The 19634-nt window shown below is 41.2% G+C and overlaps 1 protein-coding gene across 20 annotated transcripts in view; it reads left to right on the top strand.

Annotated features, from left to right (window-relative positions):
- Positions 1 to 293: 293 nt before the first annotated feature.
- Positions 294 to 19634, top strand: part of exoc7 (exocyst complex component 7) — a 36782-nt gene continuing 17441 nt past the window's right edge. For 4 of the 20 annotated variants that reach the window (XR_006315279.1, XR_006315280.1, XM_043715154.1 and 1 more), the window contains exons 1-9: positions 296 to 424; positions 7297 to 7362; positions 9451 to 9635; positions 11077 to 11182; positions 12817 to 13039; positions 14739 to 14906; positions 15169 to 15180; positions 16845 to 16937; positions 17831 to 17899. Coding sequence is in view for 18 of the 20 variants with exons in the window: in XM_043715154.1 (XP_043571089.1) it covers positions 365 to 424; positions 7297 to 7362; positions 9451 to 9635; positions 11077 to 11182; positions 12817 to 13039; positions 14739 to 14906; positions 15169 to 15180; positions 16845 to 16937; positions 17831 to 17899 (982 nt within the window). In the remaining 2 variants the exon portion in view is untranslated. Of the gene's footprint in view, positions 425 to 7296; positions 7363 to 9450; positions 9636 to 11076; positions 11183 to 12816; positions 13040 to 14738; positions 14907 to 15168; positions 15181 to 16844; positions 16938 to 17830; positions 17900 to 19634 lie in introns of all 20 variants that reach the window. The other 16 variants (XM_043715150.1, XM_043715151.1, XM_043715136.1 and 13 more) reach the window with 15 other exon arrangements.

Below are 19634 nucleotides of genomic sequence, written 5' to 3' on the forward strand. Positions count from 1 at the left end.
ATAGGGGTTATGACACGAAACGTGCACTGCTGCCTGGCTTGCTGTATTCTTCCAACCTCCTGCTTGTCTACTTTGCATTCCAGCATCTGCAGTATTTTTTTGTCTGTAACCAAACAGGTGATTATTTGACAAATTAACAAAGAATTGAGACTCCAAAATAAAACGTCTGACGGCTTGGGACGGTTTTTCATCCTCCATACGTTTTCCAGCTGAGGGGGTAAATCCTGGAGCCTCTTCCCTCCCAGCTCCTCGTCTCCATGGCGACGCGCCCCGCCCCGCCCCTTTCCCAGGGCCGGATGTGACGTGAGGGAAGTGAGGCCCAACAAGGCCAGGGGGCCCGCCTGGGAGTGGGGAGGGAGCCGAGATGATCCCGGTGGAGGACGCGTCGGCCAGGAAGAGGCACATTGAGGAGAAGCTGCAGCAGGTAAACGGCGGGAAGTGAGTGAACGGCCGCACTGGCGGATGTCCTCGCATTTCCCCCACAGTGTTAACAGCTGTCACCCTCGTGAAGCCCTGACGCCGAGGGGGAGGGGGAGGGTGGGGAGGGGAGGGGGGAGAGTGTTTGCTCGAGCGCTTGTGGAGGGTTTAAACTAATATGCCAGGGGGATGGGAAACTTCTGTAAGGAGTCAGAGAAGGAGGGAGCAAGGTCAAAATCAAAAGGTAGAAAAGGCAACAAGAAAAGTAATAGGCAGACAGAGAAACCAAGGACAAAGTTCAGACAGGGCTATTGATAACATAGTCAAAAATCACACAACACCAGGTTATAGTCCAGCAGGTTTAAATGGAAGCACACTAGTCCAACACTGGTATCTCCAAATCATCAATAACATATATTGGGAGAGTGACAATCCATGTTAAAAAGACAAGCTTAAAGGGTTTGTGCCTTAAGATGTGGAGCAGTACTGTGGATGAACTAGTCGTGCAGTTAGATGTAAGTGGGTAAGGTATAATTGAGATTATGGAGACATAACTGTAGGGTGACCAGGGATGGGAACTGAATGCCTGGGGTATTCAGTATTTGGGAAGGACAGATTCAAAAAGTGTGGTGCTCAAAAGCACAGCTGGTCAGGCAGCATCTGAGGAGCAGGAGAATCGATGTTTTGAGTATAAACCCTTCATCAGGATTCTCCTGCTCTTTGGATGCTGCCTGACCTGCCATGCTTTTCCAGTACCTAACTCTTTGATCTCCAGCATCCGCAGTCCTCACTTTCTCTTTTAGGAAGGACAGGAAAAAGGAAAAGGTGGTGGAGTGGCATTGCTGGTTAAAGAGGAAATTAATACAATACTGAGAAAGAATATTAGCTCTGACAATGTGAAGTTTGTATGGGTAAGAGTTGAGAAATGTCAAGAGACAAAAAATGTCAAGTAGGTGTCATAACTGGACCCCGAACTGCAGTAGTGATGTTGGAAATGGCATTAAACAGGAAATTAAAGATGCATGTGATAAGGAAATATAGGTGATTATGGGTGATTTTAATCTGAACATTGGGCAAATTAAATTAAGCACAGTACTATAGAGGAGTGTATATTAGATTAGATTACTTAGTGTGGAAACAGGCCCTTCAGCCCAACACGCCCACACCGACCCTCTGAAGAGCAACCCACCCAGGTCCATTCCCCTACACCTAACAACACTATGGGCAATGTAGCATGGCCAATTCACCTAACCTGCACATTTTTTGGACTGTGGGAGGAAACCGGAGCACCTGGAGGAAACTCACGCAGACACAGGGAGAATGTGCAAACTTCACACAGTTGCCTGAGGTGGGAATTGAACCTGGGTCTCTGGCACTGTGAGGCAGTAGTGCTAGCCACTGTGCCACCGTGCTGCCCATATGGGATGGTTTTCTTGACCAATATGTGGAGGAACCAACTAGAGAGCATCTTAGACTGTGTACTGTGTAATGAGAAGGGAATCACGGCCAATCCAGCTGTGCGAGGCCCATTGAGAATGAGCAACTGTAACGTGATAGGACTTTATAACAGAGCATTTAGAAAGCAGTGGCAGGATCAGACAGAGTTAGCGTGGATGTATGAAGGGAAAATCATGCTTGACAAATCTGTTGGAAGTCTCCAAAGATGTATTGAGTAAAGTTGACAAGGGGAGGCAGTCGATGTGGTATGTTGGGTCTTTCAGAACGCATTTGAGAGTCCCGTATAAGAGATTATTGTGCAAGATTAACGCACATGAGATTGGGGAAAGTGTATTGTTATGGAGAGAGAACTGGTTGGCAGAGAGGAAACAGAGTAGGAATTAATGGGTCCTTTTCAAATTTGCAGGTAGTAATTAGTGAGGTGCCACAGGGATTGGTGCTAGGATTCCAGCTATTCACAATATATATTAATGATTTGGATGAGAGAACAAAATGTAACAACTCAAAAGTTTGCAGATGAAACCAAATTGGGTGGGAGGGTGAGCAGACGAGGATGCAGAGATCCTTCAGCATGATCTGGACAGGTTGGGTGAGTGGGCAAATCAATGGCAGATGCAGTATAATTTGGATAAATGTGAGGTTATTCACTTTGCAAGCAAAAACAAGAAGGTAGGTTATTGCCTGATTGGCTGTAAATTGGGAGAGGGGACTGTGCAGCGGGACCTGGGTGTCTGTGTGTACGAGTCGCTGAAGGTAAGCATGCAGGTGTAGCAGGCGGCAAATGATATGTTGTCCTTCATTGTGAAAAGTTTTGAGTACAGGAGCAAGGATGTGTTGTTGCAGTTATACAGGGCCTAGGTGAGGCCACACCTTGCGTAGTGTGTGCAGTTTTGGTCTCCTTTTCTGAGGAAGGATGATCTTGCTCTCGGGAGTGCAGTGAAGGTTTACCACGCTGATTCCGGGGATGACGGATTGACATATGAGGAGAGATTGACTAAGTTAGGATTGTTTTTCCTGCAGTTCAAACAAATTAAAACATGAGACAATGAGAGTCCAGAGACAGTGTATTCCTGTTGGGGTGAACGGAAAGGCTGGTAGATGTAGGGAATGCTGGATGACTAGAGGAATTGAGATTTTGGTTTAGAAAAAGAATGAAGCATGTGTCAGGTATAGGCAGCAGAGATTGAATGAATCTGTAGAAGAGTATCAACTCAATAGGAGTATACTTTAGAGAAAGTAGGAGTATACTTGAGAGAAATCAGGAGGGTGAAAAGGGAACATGATCTAGCTTTGGCAAATATATTAAGAACAAAAGGGAGAGAATAGGGCCCCTCAGATCAGCAAGGCAGCCTGTGTGTCGAACTGCAGGAGGTGGAGGAGATTTTAAAGGAGTATTTTGCATCCGTGTTTATTATGGAGAAGGATATGTAAGATGCAGAATGTGGGGAAGTAGGCATCTTGAAAAATGTCCATATTACAGAGAAGGAGGTGCTGGATGTCTTAAAACACATAAAGGTGGATAAATCCCCAGGTCCTGATCAGGTGTATCCTAGAACTCTGTGGAAAGTGATTGCTGGGTCCCTTGTTGAGATATTTGTATCATCGATACCCACAGGTGAGGAACCAAAAGACTGGAGGTTGGCTAACGTGGTGCCACTGTTTAAGAAAGGTGGTAAGGAAAAGCCAGGGAACTATAGACAGGTGAGCAAGTTGTTGGAGGGAATCCTGAGGGACAGGATTTACATGTATTTGGAAAGGCAAGGACTGATTAGTGTCAGCTAATCTTGGGAAATCATGTCTCTCAAACTTGACTGAGTTTTTTGAAGAAGTAACAAAGAGGATTGATGTGGGCAGAGTGGTGTACATTCAGTAAGGCATTCAACAAGGTTCCCCATGGGAGATTGGTTAGCAAGGCTAGATCTCATGGAATGCAGGGAGAACTAGCCATTTGGATACTGAACTGGATTGAAGATAGAAAGGGTGGTGTTAGAGGATTGCCTTTCAGACCAGTGGATCGGTGCTAGGTCCACTGCTTTTTGCCATTTTTTAAAAAAAAAATTTTCCACAAGTTTACAAAAGAAAACTAAAAAAAGACCCAAGTATAAACATTGGTATACAGTTAAATCTTAAATAAATGATAATCAAAATCTATCAAACAAGAAAACAGAAATACCAAGAGAAAAAAAAGACAAAACTCAACTAACTACTCATCTAACTTACTAACCAGAGTGTATCATTAAAATTCTTACATTATTCAAGAGAAAAAAAAATCCAACGGATAACACACAAATTGAGCAGTGATATACATGCTCGGAATGTGTTAACATCAGATCACAACAAAACCCCTATTTATCCAAAACATCCCAAGCATTGAGCATATAAAATTCACAAAAATAAAAGCTCTTTAGTACATTCAGATCAATATAATAAAAAGAAAACCATTTCTAAAAAATATAAAACATATTTAAATGGAGATCTTCCCACTTATTCCCAGGGGGCATCACTTCCTTTCCAAAAAACCTATCATAACTTCTCCCACCCAGTGCTCCACCCTTGACGCAGGCACCCCACGATAGGATAAAGAAAATTCAAGTATACTACTGAACTAGAACTAACAGTGAGTACCCTATCCCCCACCCACACCTTCACCTGGATATATTTGGTAATGTTAATACCATATATGAACATATATGACTATAAAATTGCAGTCTCAGCAAATAATAATTAAATATATTAATACAAAATAACAGGGGAAAACAACCCTGCTCCCAAGGACAAAGATATAATAAAATAAGGTAGCCACCTTTCTCCCCCCCCAACTACATTAACTAGACCCCCTGGCCTATATACACAAAAAAAAGGGGAAGGAAATTGCTAAATAAAGGATGTATAAATAAGTCCTTCTTCCCACCCCCCGGAGATAATATTAAACAGTAAGATAATGAAAGGAAAAAAAAGTGGGGGTAGGGCAAAACAACATCAATTAACTCTTATAGTTTGTCTAAGAGAGTCCAAAAGTTCCTTGGCCTTCTCCGGTGATCCGAAGTTAAACACGGATCCTTCATGGCTAAAGCGTAGTATAGCTGGGTAGCGCAAAGACTATTGAATGTTTAAATCCCTTAAACACTACTTTGCTTCATCAAATGCCTTCCTCTTTCGAACCAAAGCTGGGGAAAAGTCCTGAAATAACATAATCTTGGATCCTTTATGAGTCATGGCTTGTGGATCTTTCCCAGGATTTCTGGAGGCTTCCAAAAGCATCACATTATAGCTCTGCAGCCGGAACAGGACTGGGCGGGGGCGCTGGTTCGAGCCGGGCCCGCGTATTGCGACCCAGTAGGCCCATTCTACCCTTACCTGGCCTGATCCAGCCTCCAGATTCAATAACTGTGGAAGCCACTGTTCAAGGAACCTTGTAAGCTGGCCTCCTTCTGGGAAGGCCCAGCAAACGGATATTTTTTCGACAACCTCGATTCTCGAGGTCGTCAGTGTGGTTCTCTAAGGTCCGGACTTGCTGCTCGAGAGTCTGGACCTGATCCACGGCTGATTCTGCAATGGCCTTGGAGATCGCGACATTTAGCTCCGCCCCTCCAACTCGGCATTCAATCTCTTTGAATTTTACCGACTTCGGGACTCTTCTATGAAAGCATCGATCTTTGTGTCGTGTTTGGAAATTATTTCCGCGAGGCTCGCCACCGTAGGTAGGTCCCCTGGGGCGGCTGCGGACACCTTTGCTGCAGCTGGGGAGGGTGGGGGAAGAGCTGCTGCCTGCTGAGAACTGCAGGCTCTTTCCCCCTAGTCATTTTTACAGGAGACTGAACTGTATAAATTTAGTACTAAACCACTAATTACATTAAATAAAAACTATTTTTAGTTGATTTGGTGAGTGTGGTGGGGGAGGGTGGCCCACTTTGCCTAGGTCTTGGGAGGAGCACTATAGACTCAGACTTGCTGAGTCGCCGCCATCTTGGATCTCACGCTTTTTGTCATTTATATAAATGATTTGAATGTGAACATAGGATTTATAGTTAGTAAGTTTGCAGATGACACCAAAATTGGAGGTGTAGTGGACAGCAAAGAAGGTTACCTCAGATTACAACAGGATCTTGATCAGATGGGCCAATGGGCAAATAGGATTTAATTTAGATAAGTCTGAGGTGCTGCATTTTGGAAGGGCAAATCAGAGCAGGACTTATACACTTCATGGTCAGGTCCTAGAGAGTGTTGCTGAACAAAGATACCTTGGAGTGCAGGTTCATACTTTCCTTGAAAGTGGAGTCAGAGATATATCAGATAGTGAAGAAAGCATTTGGTATGCTTTTATTGGTAAGAGCATTGAGTGTAGGAGCAGGGCGATCATGTTGTGGTTGTTCAGGCATTGGTTAGGCCACTTTTGGAATTTTGCATGCAATTCTGTTCTATTGGAACGATATTGTGAAACTTGATATGGTTCAGACAAGAATTACAAGGATGTTGCCAGGGTTGCAGGATTTGAGCTGAAGGGAGAGGCTGAATAGGCTGGGGCTGTTTTCTCTGGAGATTTGGAGGCTGAGGGGTGACCTTTATAGAGGCTCATAAATCATGAGGGGGGGATGGGTAGGGTAAATAAACACCATCTTTTCCCTGGGGTGGGGGAGTCCAGAACTAGAGGGCATAGCTTTAGTGTGAGAGGGGAAAGATATAAAAAGGACTGAAGGGCAACGTTTTCTCACAGGGTGATACGTGTATGCAATGAACTGCCAGAGGAAGTGGTGGAGGCTGGTGCAATTGCAACATTTAAAAGGCATCTGGATGCGTGTATGAATAGGAAGGATTTAGAGGGATGTGGGCCAAGTGTTGCGATTAGATTAGGATATCTGGTTGGCATAGATGAGTTTAACCAAAGCGTCTGTTTCTATGTTGTACATCTCTGACTGTCTGAATGAAGGGGGAATCTCATAGAGCCTTATAAAATCCTAACAGGACACGACAGGCTAGATACAGGAAGGATATTTCCGATAGTGGGTGTGTCCAGAATGACCTACATACGATCTAGACCCATAGCCTAGAGGTCACCAGTCTGAGGATTCGGACTAGACCATTTAGGACTGAGATGAGGAGGCATTTCTTCACCCAAAGAGTGGTGAGTCTGTGAAACTCATTACCATAGGAAATATATGATGGCAAAACATTGAATGTATTCGAGAGGCAGCTAGATATAGCAGTTGGAGTGAATGGGATCAGAGGTTATGGGGAGAAAGCAGGATGAGGCTATTGAGTTAGACCATCAACCAAGATCATAATGAATGGTGGAGCAGGCTTGAAGGGCCAAATGGCCGCCTCCTGCTCCGATCTTCTATGTTTCTGTTGCATTTACCATTACTCAGGAAGTGAAATGTTATTGATTAGATGCACATTTTCAACTTTTCATTTCATAAACAGGAGCAAGAAACCTTGTCATTCATAAGAGAAAGCTTGGAAAAAAGTGACCAACTGACAAAAAATATGGTAAGTCAATGTTTTGTACATTCGGAGCAGCATTATGCTGGTAGTGTGGTCAGTGACAGGGGTTTGGTGAGCTGTTAGAAAAAGTATCCGTACACTACAGAATCTGATTTGGTCATACCTCATGTATATGTGAGCTAAATGGCAGTGCATCACACTGACACATAGCCATTTCATAAGGAGAATCTCATGTGTGATCCTGGATTGTCAGAGATAATGGTGTGAGTATTGCTGTTTATGTCAACCTCCTGGGATAAGAAAGAAACTGGGGTTTGTAGAATCAACTGTTTCCCTTATCCATCTGGGTGATAGAGACCAAGTGTTTGGAAAGTGCTGTTGAAAGAGGCTTAGTAGGTTGTCATGGTACGTCTTCTAGGTAGTAAGCACTGTTACTATGTATAGTTAATGGAGAGAGTCAAAGCTGAAGGTGATGAGCTGGAGTATGAGTCAAGCAGCTGCTTGGGCCTGGATGGTGTTGAGATTCTTGATTGGTTTTTGGACGTATTCACCCAAGCAAGCGGGGAGTGTGCTATCATACTCTTGCCTTGGGCCTAGTAAATGATGGGCAGGTTAGTGGAGGTGATGGCCTAGCGGTATCATTGCTGGACTGTTAAACAAGAGACCCAGGTATTGTTCAGGGAACCCAAACTTGACCCTGCTGTGGCAGAAGGTGGAATTCGAATTCAGTGAAACCTGGAACTGAGAATCTAATGTTGACCATGAATTCATTGTTGATTGTTCGAAAAACCTATCTAGTGTCCTTTAGGGAAGGAAATTGTCATCCTTACTTGGGCTGGCCTACACGTGATCTAGGCGAAAGTGGGTACTGCAGACGCTGGAGATTCCTGATGAAGGGCTTTTACCCGAAATGATGATTTTCGTGCTCCTCTGATGCGGTCTGACCTGCTGTGCTTTAATCTTGACTACACACAATCTAGACCCATAGCAAAGTGGTTGACTCTGGGCCTTTAGGGATGGGCAATAAATGCTGCCATAACCAGTAACTCCCTCATAGAATCCCAATCCCTAACTACTATTTGTGCCTACAGGCATGACGTGGGTAGTCCAGTTCAGCCTCGGGTTAGTGGGAATCCCTAGAATGTTGATACTTGTTTCATTGTGGTAATGATAAAAGGAGATGGCTAGATTGTATCTTAGTGGAGTGCTTTATATGTAATTTTTTTCTATTTTATCATCTCTTTTTGCATAATAAACTTCTGTTGTTAAAACTAGATCCACAGGATTTTGCATTTGTTTCAGGGACCATCTCGTTAGATCATAACCTTTTTTGTTCTCAAGCCAAATCTCAGTCTGTATGCTTCAAATATTTGTCTAATGTGTAAGAGATCATAGTCTTAGCAGATCATAGGACTGCTGTCTCATCAGAGAGACATAACTAGTGGTGATTTAACCTGAGGGTCAGCACATTTTGGGCAAGGGGAACATTTGAGAAGGAGAGTTCTTCATGGTATCCTCAGCTGGTGTGGAAATTGAACTCAAATTGTTGACGTCACGACATTGCAAACAAAGTTGTCCAGCCAACTGACTTAGCTGACAATAATATTTATCCAGCAAGTAGAACTGGAAGAAAGGAAACCAGAACTTGGGATGTCATGGCTGGAATTATTTATGATACAATCAGAAATGAGCTAGAAGAAACAAAGGAATCTGGAAAGTGAGGAGAAAGAAAAATGAAGTGTAGTGGACATAGAGTTTAGAAAATGTGAAATTGAAAGGAAAAAAAAAGAGGGAAATGGAATTAATAAAACTCTCTACTCCTAAAAGACAGAGAACTTAGACAACTTGAGTTGGCCAAAGAACAGTTTAAAGAAAAGAGGGATGGAGGATGATTCTGATTATACTGAGTGATGTGCTTGGTGCCTAAATTTACTGAGGTGTTTTATCTCATAGATTCACAGACATTTACAGTGCAGAATGAGGCTATTTAGCCTATTATGACCACCGCAATCAACAAAGATCTGACCAACCTACTCCCATTCTCCTGCACTGACAGCAGACATGCTGTATCCTGAGGGGGGAACTGAGAGACACTCTGTTGCGTAACAGTAAAATCTTTACTCCCCATTCCAGGTTTCCATCCTTTCATCGTTTGAAAGCCGACTGATGCAGTTAGAGAATTCCATCATTCCAGTCCACAAGCAGACAGAAAATCTGCAGCGCCTGCAGGACAATGTGGAAAAAACACTGTCTTGTTTGGATCATGTCATCAGCTATTACCATGTGGCTAAGGATACAGAGAAGATCATCAAAGAAGGGTGAGCAGGTTTGGAGCGAGAAAGTCAATTTCATTCACTGACTGTTCATGTTAGTCAACAACAACTCCTTTATTTGCATTGTGCCTTTAATATATTAAAACTTCATGTCTGTGAAGAGGTTGAAGTTTGGCACTTAGCCAATGAAGGAGAAATCACAGGCAGTATTAGGTTGCATTTTAAGAAGGGCTCTAATTGATTTTTCTGGGGGTTTGGCGAATTACAAATATGAGGGCTTAGACAGCAAAAAGACATAGCTGCCAGTACAGTGGAGACTGTTTCTCCTCCATTTGCCCATTGTATAATTGTTTCTGCTTTTGTCCATTGCCTTGTTCCTCCAGTTCCTGGCACCTTACTTAATGCCAGTGGAGCATTCCCACAAGGACTTCAATTATCCAAGTGTATTTTTTATTTCTTTCTCTCACTTACTCTTCCCCACCACCCCCCCCCCCCCCCCCCCACCCCCCAGCCCTGTTGAATTATAGAGTTTGGGGGTTAAACTGTGGGCTTTCTCTGAAGACCTGAGGTACAGCCCTTGGGTGTTCTGAAGCATTTAATTGGAGGTGTCCTATTGGCAGTCATCTCTGAATTATTTGAAACGAAATGCTTAAACATCAGATGACAGGTTTTTCATCATATATGTTGACTTTCTGAATTATGCAGTTATCACCTATTTCCAGGTTCTAGTCCTGAGATACACGAGACCTGATGAGATGTATTTAAACTGTTGCAGTCCCTTTTGAAGTTCTTAATAGAATAAAGGGTTTCCTTTCTTCAAGTTTCTATCTGTGCCCATTGTCCCCTATTTCAGCATATACCCTTTCTCTGAATATACCCTTTCTGGTTCTGCTAATTAAAATCTGCATTTCTAGGTGAGGTTTGCTGATTTGAAATGGGATATGCTGGTTTGAATTTAACAAAATACTTTTGTTAAACTCCCCCACGGTCATATTGGGTGATTGCTGAAAAAGAATCCAGTTAAGTTTCTGTCAACAGATGAAGATAATCTGTCTGCAGCTTGACCTTGAAAGCTTTGTTAAAATTGTTCCTACTTGGCACAGCTGAATCTAACTGTTACAGCCATAATTTGATTATTCATCTAAGTTGTGATTTTACTTGTCATATTGTTTCTATAACTGAGATTTAATTTTACTATGCAATGTACATCCCATATGACCGGAGATGGGGAGGGAAGAGCCAACATCAGGCAAATAATACTGAATTTATTATGGTCATTTTCTGTGATGTAATGCAATGTAAACATTGCATGGCAGCTATGCTAGACTGTCTTTTTTTCTGTACCTTGACCTTTTCAGTAATTTAGCCTTCATATTAAATATCAGTATGTTTTTGAGGGAAGTAACGTTTAATCTTTCCAAGTTGCAAGTTTTGTTTATCTAATTTCTCTCTCTCTCTGTCTCTCTCTCTCCTGTTGTCTGATCAGGCCTGCTGGAAGGCTGGAGGAGTATCTGAACTGTATGGCAAAAATTCAGAAAGCGGTGGAATACTTTCAGGACAACAATCCAGACAGCCCTGAACTAAATCGGGTGGTAGGTTGAAGAGGCAATTGGGTGTACAATAAGTTGTGGGGGGTGGGGGGGGGGGGGGGGGTTTAGCTTTTATTTTTCTTAGCAAAAGTAGGATAAGCCACTGAGAGCCTGAATCTCAGACATTTGAAAGAGCTGACAGTTTGGATCATAGGAGTGGACTATGAAGCAGATTCTGTTAGCTGGTTACTTTTAAAGGAACTCTTTAAAATCTACAACCATCAAGACTGGTGCACCAGGAGTCAGAAGTGGTTTGTAACTGTGGTCCTTTTAAGTGTTGACTGTGTTCAAGAAGATCCATTGGGACAGGCCTCCAAAAATGTGTCTTGAGGAATGAAGAAACTTGAAGGGGTTCAGAAAAGACTACAAGGGCGTTGCCAGACTTGGAGGATTTGAGCTATAGGGAGAGGCTCAATAGGCCAGGGCTGATTTCCCTGTAGTGTTGGAGGCTGAGGGGTGACCTTAGAGGTTTATAAAATCATGAAGAGCATGGATAGGATAAATAGACAAGGTCTTTCCCCTGGGGTCGGGAGTCCAGAACTAGAGGGCATAGGTTTAGGTTGAGAGGGGAAAGATACAAAAGAGACTTCAGGGGTAACTTTTTCACACAGAAGGTGGTGTATGGAATGAGCTGCCAGAGGAAGTGGTGGAGTCTAGTACAATTGCAGTATTTAAAAGGTGTCTGGTTGGGTATATGAATAGGAAGGGCTTAGAGGGATATGGGCCAAATGCTGGCAAATGGGACTAGATTAGGTTAGGATATCTGGTTGGCATGGATGAGTTGGACCGACGGGTATGTTTCCGTGCTGTACATCTGTGATTCTCTATGATTCTAATTGATTAAGCTAATACCACATGTCTGTGGGGAGGGGAGTGATGTAGCGACTTGTGATTATGCAAAACGTGACTCTGTCAATTATTTCAAGTGAAATTCCCCTTTTTATTTGAAGTATTATTTAGCTGTAAATTCCGGTTCTGATCCATGTTAATGTAAAAATTATACAGGTAAAATCCTGTTGGCAATTCCTTCATTTTGGGGTAATTCAGTAAATTTGTAAATGGAACAATAATGTATGGTGCAATGCAGGATATAGTTCAAAACAAACAGGATTCCTTTCCTGCTTTCTGCTCTGGTAACTCCACTTACCAGTTTATCACCCTGATTGTTCAAAGCACCACTGGAAACTAAGTGGTAAATTTGAAACGGGATCAAGCTTTGCTGTACTACTTCCTGCAGTTCATTAAGAAGGGGACAGTCACTATCTAAACATTCATGTGAAAATTGACCATTTACAGTGAGGTAGCAGAACTAACAGCATGTGGGTGTATAATTGTCAGGGCCTTCAGGAGAAAAGGGAGCCATGGTGATGGTCTGTATGACAGGAGCATCAGTTTGCATCAGAACTGGGAATAACATGATTCCAACACTACATGAGAACAACAGATTGTTGAAATCTTTATTGCTGCTGTCTTTCAACTGGATACTATATGGAAATAGGAAGCTACCATTTTTCCAAAGCAGTTGAGATCCTCTCTTTGAAAGAAATTATGTTGAGGGTCAAGTTTGGAGACAGCAGAAAGATTAGATATCTTTGCCATTCTTTGAGAAATATTTAACTTTGGTTCATGTTTTGCAGAAATTTCTTTTTGAGAAAGGCAAGGAATCTTTAGAGTCAGAGTTCAGAAATCTCCTGACCCGCCATTGCAAAGCAGTGTCACCTGTTGTCATACTGGACCTGATTGCTGGAGATGATGAGATCGAGACCACAGATGATACAGCGCTGAATCTTCTCCCTGAAAATATCCAGCGGGATTTGATCTGCATTTCAATGTGGCTTGTTGAATATGGAAGGAATCTTGGTAAAACCTGTGACATATCTGTTTAAAAAGATGTAAAGCTACACTATGTCCAGCCTTTGATTTCTCTCTGCAGGTTTGAGAGATTATTGTCAACTATGTTAATGTTTTCTGTGAATATATCAAGGTATCCATGTGTATAGCTCCCAGAAACTTGCCACCCAGGTTGATAGGGTTGTTAAGAAGGTGAACAGCTTTTATTGGTATGGGGGTTGAGTTTCGGAGCCATGAGGTCATGTTGCAGCTGTACAAAACTCTGGTGCGGCTGCACTTGGAGTATTGCATACAGTCCTGGTCGCCGCATTTTAAGAAAGGTGTGGGAGTATTGGAAAGGGTGCAGAGGAGATTTACTGGATGTTGCCTGGTATGGAGGGAAGGCCTTATGAAGAAAGGCTGAGGGACTTGAGGCTGTTTTCAATAGAGAAGGTTAAGAGGTGACTTAATGGAGACATACAGGATGATCAGAGGATTAGAAAGGGTGAACAGTGAGTGCCTTTTTCTTCGGATGGTGATGGCTAGCATGAGAGGACATAGCTTTAAATTGAGGGGTGGTAGATATAGGACAAGTGTTAGAGGTAGGTTCTTTACTCAGAGTAGTAAGGGTGTGGAACGCACTACCTGTAACACTAGTAGATTCGCCAACTTTACAGACATTTAAATGGTCATTGGATAAACATATGGATGATAATGGAATAGTATAGGTTAGAATGGCTTCGGATTGGTTTCACAGGACGGCACAACATCAAGGGCCGAAGGACCTGTACTGCGCTGTAATGTTCTAAGTAGTAAATAATAGGATTGGTAAGGTTTGATAAGGTATTAAATGAGTACATTGTCAAATGGTGAATTAAGAAAAAAAAATTCCAATATAGAATCTAGACAGTCTCTAAATAATTCATAATCACTCTGAATTAATTGTAGTTACACAGAAGTAGTGTAATGAAAAATATTGCTGTCAGTGTTTTTGTTGGATTATTGTTTCATGGGCATTGGTATTCACTGATACTTGTCTTCTCTGATAGTTGCTCTATGTGTCTAGTTAGGCACCTCCATTAGCCAGTTGTACAGCTTATCTTATTTATCTTATTTTCATGAAATCTTCCTCTCTCTACTGCTGTCTAGTTTTTTATCCTGTCACCAAGTCATCTGTTACTTACAAGTGCACAGCCATTACTGCTTTCTTTTGGATTTTCTTTTCATTTCTCTCAATCATTCCTTAATCTTCTGTTAGTCTCTATCACAACACTGCATTTCTTCCTTTTTCTATAATTTAGAAGTAACTAATTGCTTGTAAACTGTTCAGGTTCCCAGTGTTTTGTTTTGAGTACAAGTTTTTGCAATCGATTGAGAAACCTCCTGAGCTGGTGCTGCTGATTGGTTTGTGTAATTCTAACCTATTGGCATCTCTTAAGAGCATTACATTACAGTATCCCTTCACCCAGCCTTCAGCCAAACTAACTTACTGAAATTCTAAATGATTTATTGTATGTCAGTGGTTTCAATGCTTGTATGGGCTACTCAAGGAATGGTGGTGTTCAGGAGCCATTTATTCCTGATTTTCAAATGGATAAATTTGTCAAAACATCATGTGCAGTAAATTTTATATTTACTTTCAGATGTTGAAAGTTGAACAAAGGATGGGGTTGATTAACTACTTTGAATCTCTGTTTCAGTTGTGACTTGTATGTGTTGTTCCTTGCAGATTTTATGAACGTGTACTACCAAATCCGCTCTAACCAGTTAGATCGCACAATCAAAGGTCTGAAGGAACATTTCCGCAAGAACAGTTCATCTTCTGGTGTATTATATTCTCCTGCCATTCAGAACAAAAGAAAAGATACCCCCAGCAAAAAGGCCATCAAGAGACCAGGTCAGAACCTTGCTGTCATTTTTAAACTGTTGATGATTTGACCCAGTGTGTTTCTGTACAATCGGGCACATTTGTTATAGAAGGATGATCCTTAAGGAAAAGCCTTTTTAGTGATTCTTTTCTAAAATCAGAAGCTGCAACTGCCAACAATTTAAGATTTTTACTTTCCTCATTTTAAAAAAAAAAACTCTTGTTCTTTTATATGCCACAACTAACTTCTTTTTTCTTAAATTTTCATTTTGTTTATGTTGATGAATGACAGTCTTCATCCCAGGTAAACCATGCTTGTATTTGTGCCCTTTTAAGCCTCGCCAGTCTCTGCCTGATCGATTGTTGTGACCACTGACTGGCACATTTTAAACTTTATCATAGACAGAAAGTTTGCCAGTTTGTCTTATTAAAAGCTTGTGTCTTGTGCAAAATGCTGCTGTACCATCTTTAACATACTTGACCTGACTAATTTATGAAGTTTGACACCATTTGGAATCTTTAAAAAAAAGTCGGAAAACTTTGGAAAAGTGAAGTTGGTTCAGGGAATTTTCTTTTGAGGGAGTTTTTCCACAGTTAACTAACTGGATCAGTTAGTTGTCTGTTTATACCTTAATTCTTTAGGTTGACTAAAAAATGTTGATGATATCCACAGCTGTTTGTTGTGTATGTCCACTGTTGTGGTATCAGTCCGTTGACTGTAGTTGACAAGTTAATATTTACTACCTGCCAGAGGGGAGATGGTGGCATAGTCTGAATACCACTGGACTGATAATTCAGAGACCCAACCCTGACTTAAACCCACTTTGGTGTAATGGGTTCAAATCCCACCACAGCAGCCAATGAAATTTAAATGTATCAATCCGGAATATGTTTGAAATGCTTGATCATGGTGACCCTGACACTAGCATTGATTGTGTTAAAACCATCTGCATTACTAATGAAATTTGCCTCCCCCCTGTACTGTGCTACATTAATCATTAGAAGTGTGTAGGTTTTAATCCTACAAGAGAATGGGTGGCCCAGGGTCAATCCTCATCCTGTCTTTTCTGACACTTTTTACCGTTCAACATTTAAGCTAGCTACCTAGTGCCAAGGGGGAGCTAATTGACATCCATGATAATACTGAAACAAAATAAAACAGAGGTTGAAAATCTGAAATTAAAAAAAAATACTGTTAAAGGCTTATTGAGCATCTATGGGGAGAAAAGCAAAAATTAATGTGTAGGTCTTTGACCTTTCACCAGGACTCAGGATGTATCCCAAATGTGAAACATTAACTTGGTTTCAAGGAAAACAACATCTGTATATTTCCAGCGCCATTTTATTCCATAATAATTACTCCTATCTTGTTTGTCAATATCTTGTTAGCCTAGGTAATGTTTGGAAATTGGCATTGTTTTAAATTGAACGTTGAAATGTAGTGGAAAGAGGAGAACATGTATTAGGAATGATTTGAATTCCACTTCTAATTTGGACTCCGATATATCAAGGAGCTGAAATCTGCTCACCAACTCTTTAAATTTCTCCAAAGTTTTCTTTCTTCAAAATATTTGACTAATTGGTGCCTGAATTCTTTGGGTGGGGAGTAGGTTTGACGACACAGGTTTGAATTTCCAGTCCGTAAATAATTAAATAGAATGTTTGTTTTTATGGTTGAAGCTTACTCTGGTTTATGGTACTCTGATAAAGACATTTGTTTATATGAAATAAAAGCTAGCATAATCTATTTAATATTGTTGAACTTGTCTAACTTCATATGATTTGTTCTGTTTAAGCTTTTTATGTGTCTGTGATTTAAGCTTTTTGTCTTTGCTTTAATTTCTGTCTTGGTGTGAGATTTACTAGTAAATAAATACCCTATGACGTAGCGTGGTGTTGGTGGCAGGGATCTGGTGTTCCACACTGATTTGCCTAGGTCTTGTCTTTTCTGCATCACCGTGGTAACAGGCACAATTCGTAAGGCTCAGAACCTTCTGAAACAATATTCTCAGCATGGGCTGGATGGCAAAAAGGGTGTTTCTAATCTCGCTCCCACTGAAGGTAATCATTCCCTTGTCCCTGGGTGCACTACTTTTGGCTTTTCCTTGCAAAGTCTTGCTTTGTAATTAACCACATCTGTTTTCATAAAAGCATTCTAAATCTTTTGCACCTTCTGCACATCTCGCCTAATCTGTGCCTCTGGTAGACTTTAGATGGGAGTTTGAATCTTGAGAAATATTTTTGTGACATTCAGGCTTGATCAGAGGTCTATTCTTTGTCAAGTCCCATCCAAAATATGAAAGGACACATACAAGTGAATAGTGAGGATTCCATTGCAGTAGTAGTGGATGATATTCGAGAACTGAATATTGTCGATCATTAGCAGCAGAGGATATTGAAAAATTGCATACTTTTTTATTGGTTCTATAATATCAATTGTACCAAAATACCTGATCTTTCTCAATTCACTTTTTTTTAAAATGGACAGGGTGAAGTTTAAAATTGGCAATACCTTGTGTTGCACATATAGCTGATTGTCACTCCATACACTGTCCTGATTCACCTGAAGACTACTCTAGTTTAGACTACTGATTCAACAATACAGATCACCTCATGTAGAAAGTGCAAGTTGTGCTTTTTGGTGTAATGAGTCACAATTCACAAAATATAAGTAGGTTAGAGAAAGATCTGAAATGTTGCAAACATCGTTCCTGATTTGAGATCCTTCTGACCAAGTCCTGTATGAATTTTTATATATGATTTGAAAATTAAAACTGCTTCATTCTGACTATTTAAGATTAAAGAATTGGTTTGTTTAGATTATACTTCTTTCTAAAGTCTGTCAGTGCAATAGAGGGTTTTCCTTTCTCCGAGTTTCCATATATGCCCATAGTCCGTCCTTTCAGCAGCTTTAGATCAACTGCTTCTGTTTCTGCTAATTGACATCTGACCAGGTCATGATCACGAGTTGCGAGGTAAACATCTCTCAGATACGCTGAATGAGAAGCATGGGCCTGCTGTGGGTAAGTTGCATATTTCTTTAAGAACGAGAAAAAAAGCAAACCTCCTTTGACTTTTTTTTTGTTGAACTTTTAACAACGTTACAATTTCTGGCATGAAAATCACTCAGTTTTAATTGCTGAGTAATTTACCAGTCATACATACCTTTTTCAAGTCTTGTCTTCTCCCTCATCATCTCTACTTCTCTTCATGGCTGCTCAACTCTACCCTCTCTTCCTGCTCTGAGTGGTGAGTGAAGAGGTTTCAGACTCTCTTCAAATATGCTTTATTCAGCAGACTAAATAGTGCATTTGACAATGGGCAAGGAGTGTGATTACGTCCTGCCCTTTTAGCCCATCGCCACCAAATCTGTCTTGGATGGGTACACTTCATACAATGAGCCAGCGAGAGGTTCAGGTCTCCTTCCACGTCAATGGTGCGAAGCATTTTGATGTCACTCTCTAGCAGCTGTATTAAGTCTAGTACTCTCCTAATACTGCATCATTGATTGCCTTGGTGTTGCAAGATGTGATTTCAGTAATGTGTGTATGGGGGATGGGTTGAGGCTTGATGATGTTTCCCTGTGCTGGAGAAACAGTAATTGGATTTCTTCAACAGGTTCTCACTTGCATTAAATTGCCAACTTTCGGGTTATGACAGAGATGGGATATTCACTGGCTGTTACATTGAACTGATTTCTCAGCAGTTACTCATCATGTCGTCAGTATTTTCGGATAATGCTGTTTCGGAACTAAAAAGTAACTAAAACAAAGCACAGTGACTGTATCTAAGAATGACTGTTAGTATAACTGATGGTGTTCTATAGGTCTAGGCAGTGTCATTACTTGTACTATTGTAGTGCTGGTATCAATTACGCAGAGGTTTAAACTGCAAAGGCTACTGTTGTCTCATTTTTCTTTCTCACCTGCCTTCCTGATCTTCCCCCACTGTACCTAAGATTTTACATGTTACTGTTAGGGATGGTTGAGTGGTGTTCAGTGCTGTGTTCTTTCTACTTTAGCTGTAGGTTAATGGACCTTGGGGAAAAGCTGCTGCAGGTGGTGTTTAAAGATCTGTTTTTGGCCTTTTATTTAGCTACCAGTATTAGTATTTAATTGTTCAGATTATTTCTCAATTCTCCTGTTATTGTCCTGCTTGAGAGAATATGGCAGAGTCCCTAGAGGAGTATATAAGTGCAGAGAGGTCATAAAAGATATTAGGAAAGGCTCTGAGCTGTGCTGCGGACTCTGAGCTATGCATTAAGTCTGATTAAGCCAGGGTTGTGGAGCAGTGATGGTTAAGAATGGGATCCAGATAAGCTGTGTAAAATTAAGGGGCATTGTTAGGATGCACACTTTTTCCACAAGTTCAGGTTAAGAGATAGTGGGCTCAGAGGAGGAATTGTTTCACTAGAGAGTCTGATAAGGCAATTGAATAATAAACTTAACATTTTAGGCAGTGTTTAGACAGTCACTCACATTGCCATGACTTCTAGAGTAATGGACCGAGAACTGGAAAATGGAATTAGTGTAGGTAAATCTTTGTTGATCTGCATAGACATGCCAGGCCAAATTGTGGCCTTCTGTGTTGTAAATATGAGTCTAATGAGAAAGAGCGGTAGGAATATAGAGTCATACAGCATGGAAACAGACCCTTTGGTCCAACCAGTCCATGCTGAACATAGTCCCAAAGTGAACTAGTCCCACTTGCCTCCTGCTGACCCATATCCCTCCAAACCTTTCCTATCCATGTACTTAT

Source organism: Chiloscyllium plagiosum, chromosome 24 (assembly GCF_004010195.1).
Source record: "Chiloscyllium plagiosum isolate BGI_BamShark_2017 chromosome 24, ASM401019v2, whole genome shotgun sequence".
NCBI classification, from domain to species: Eukaryota; Metazoa; Chordata; class Chondrichthyes; order Orectolobiformes; family Hemiscylliidae; genus Chiloscyllium; species Chiloscyllium plagiosum.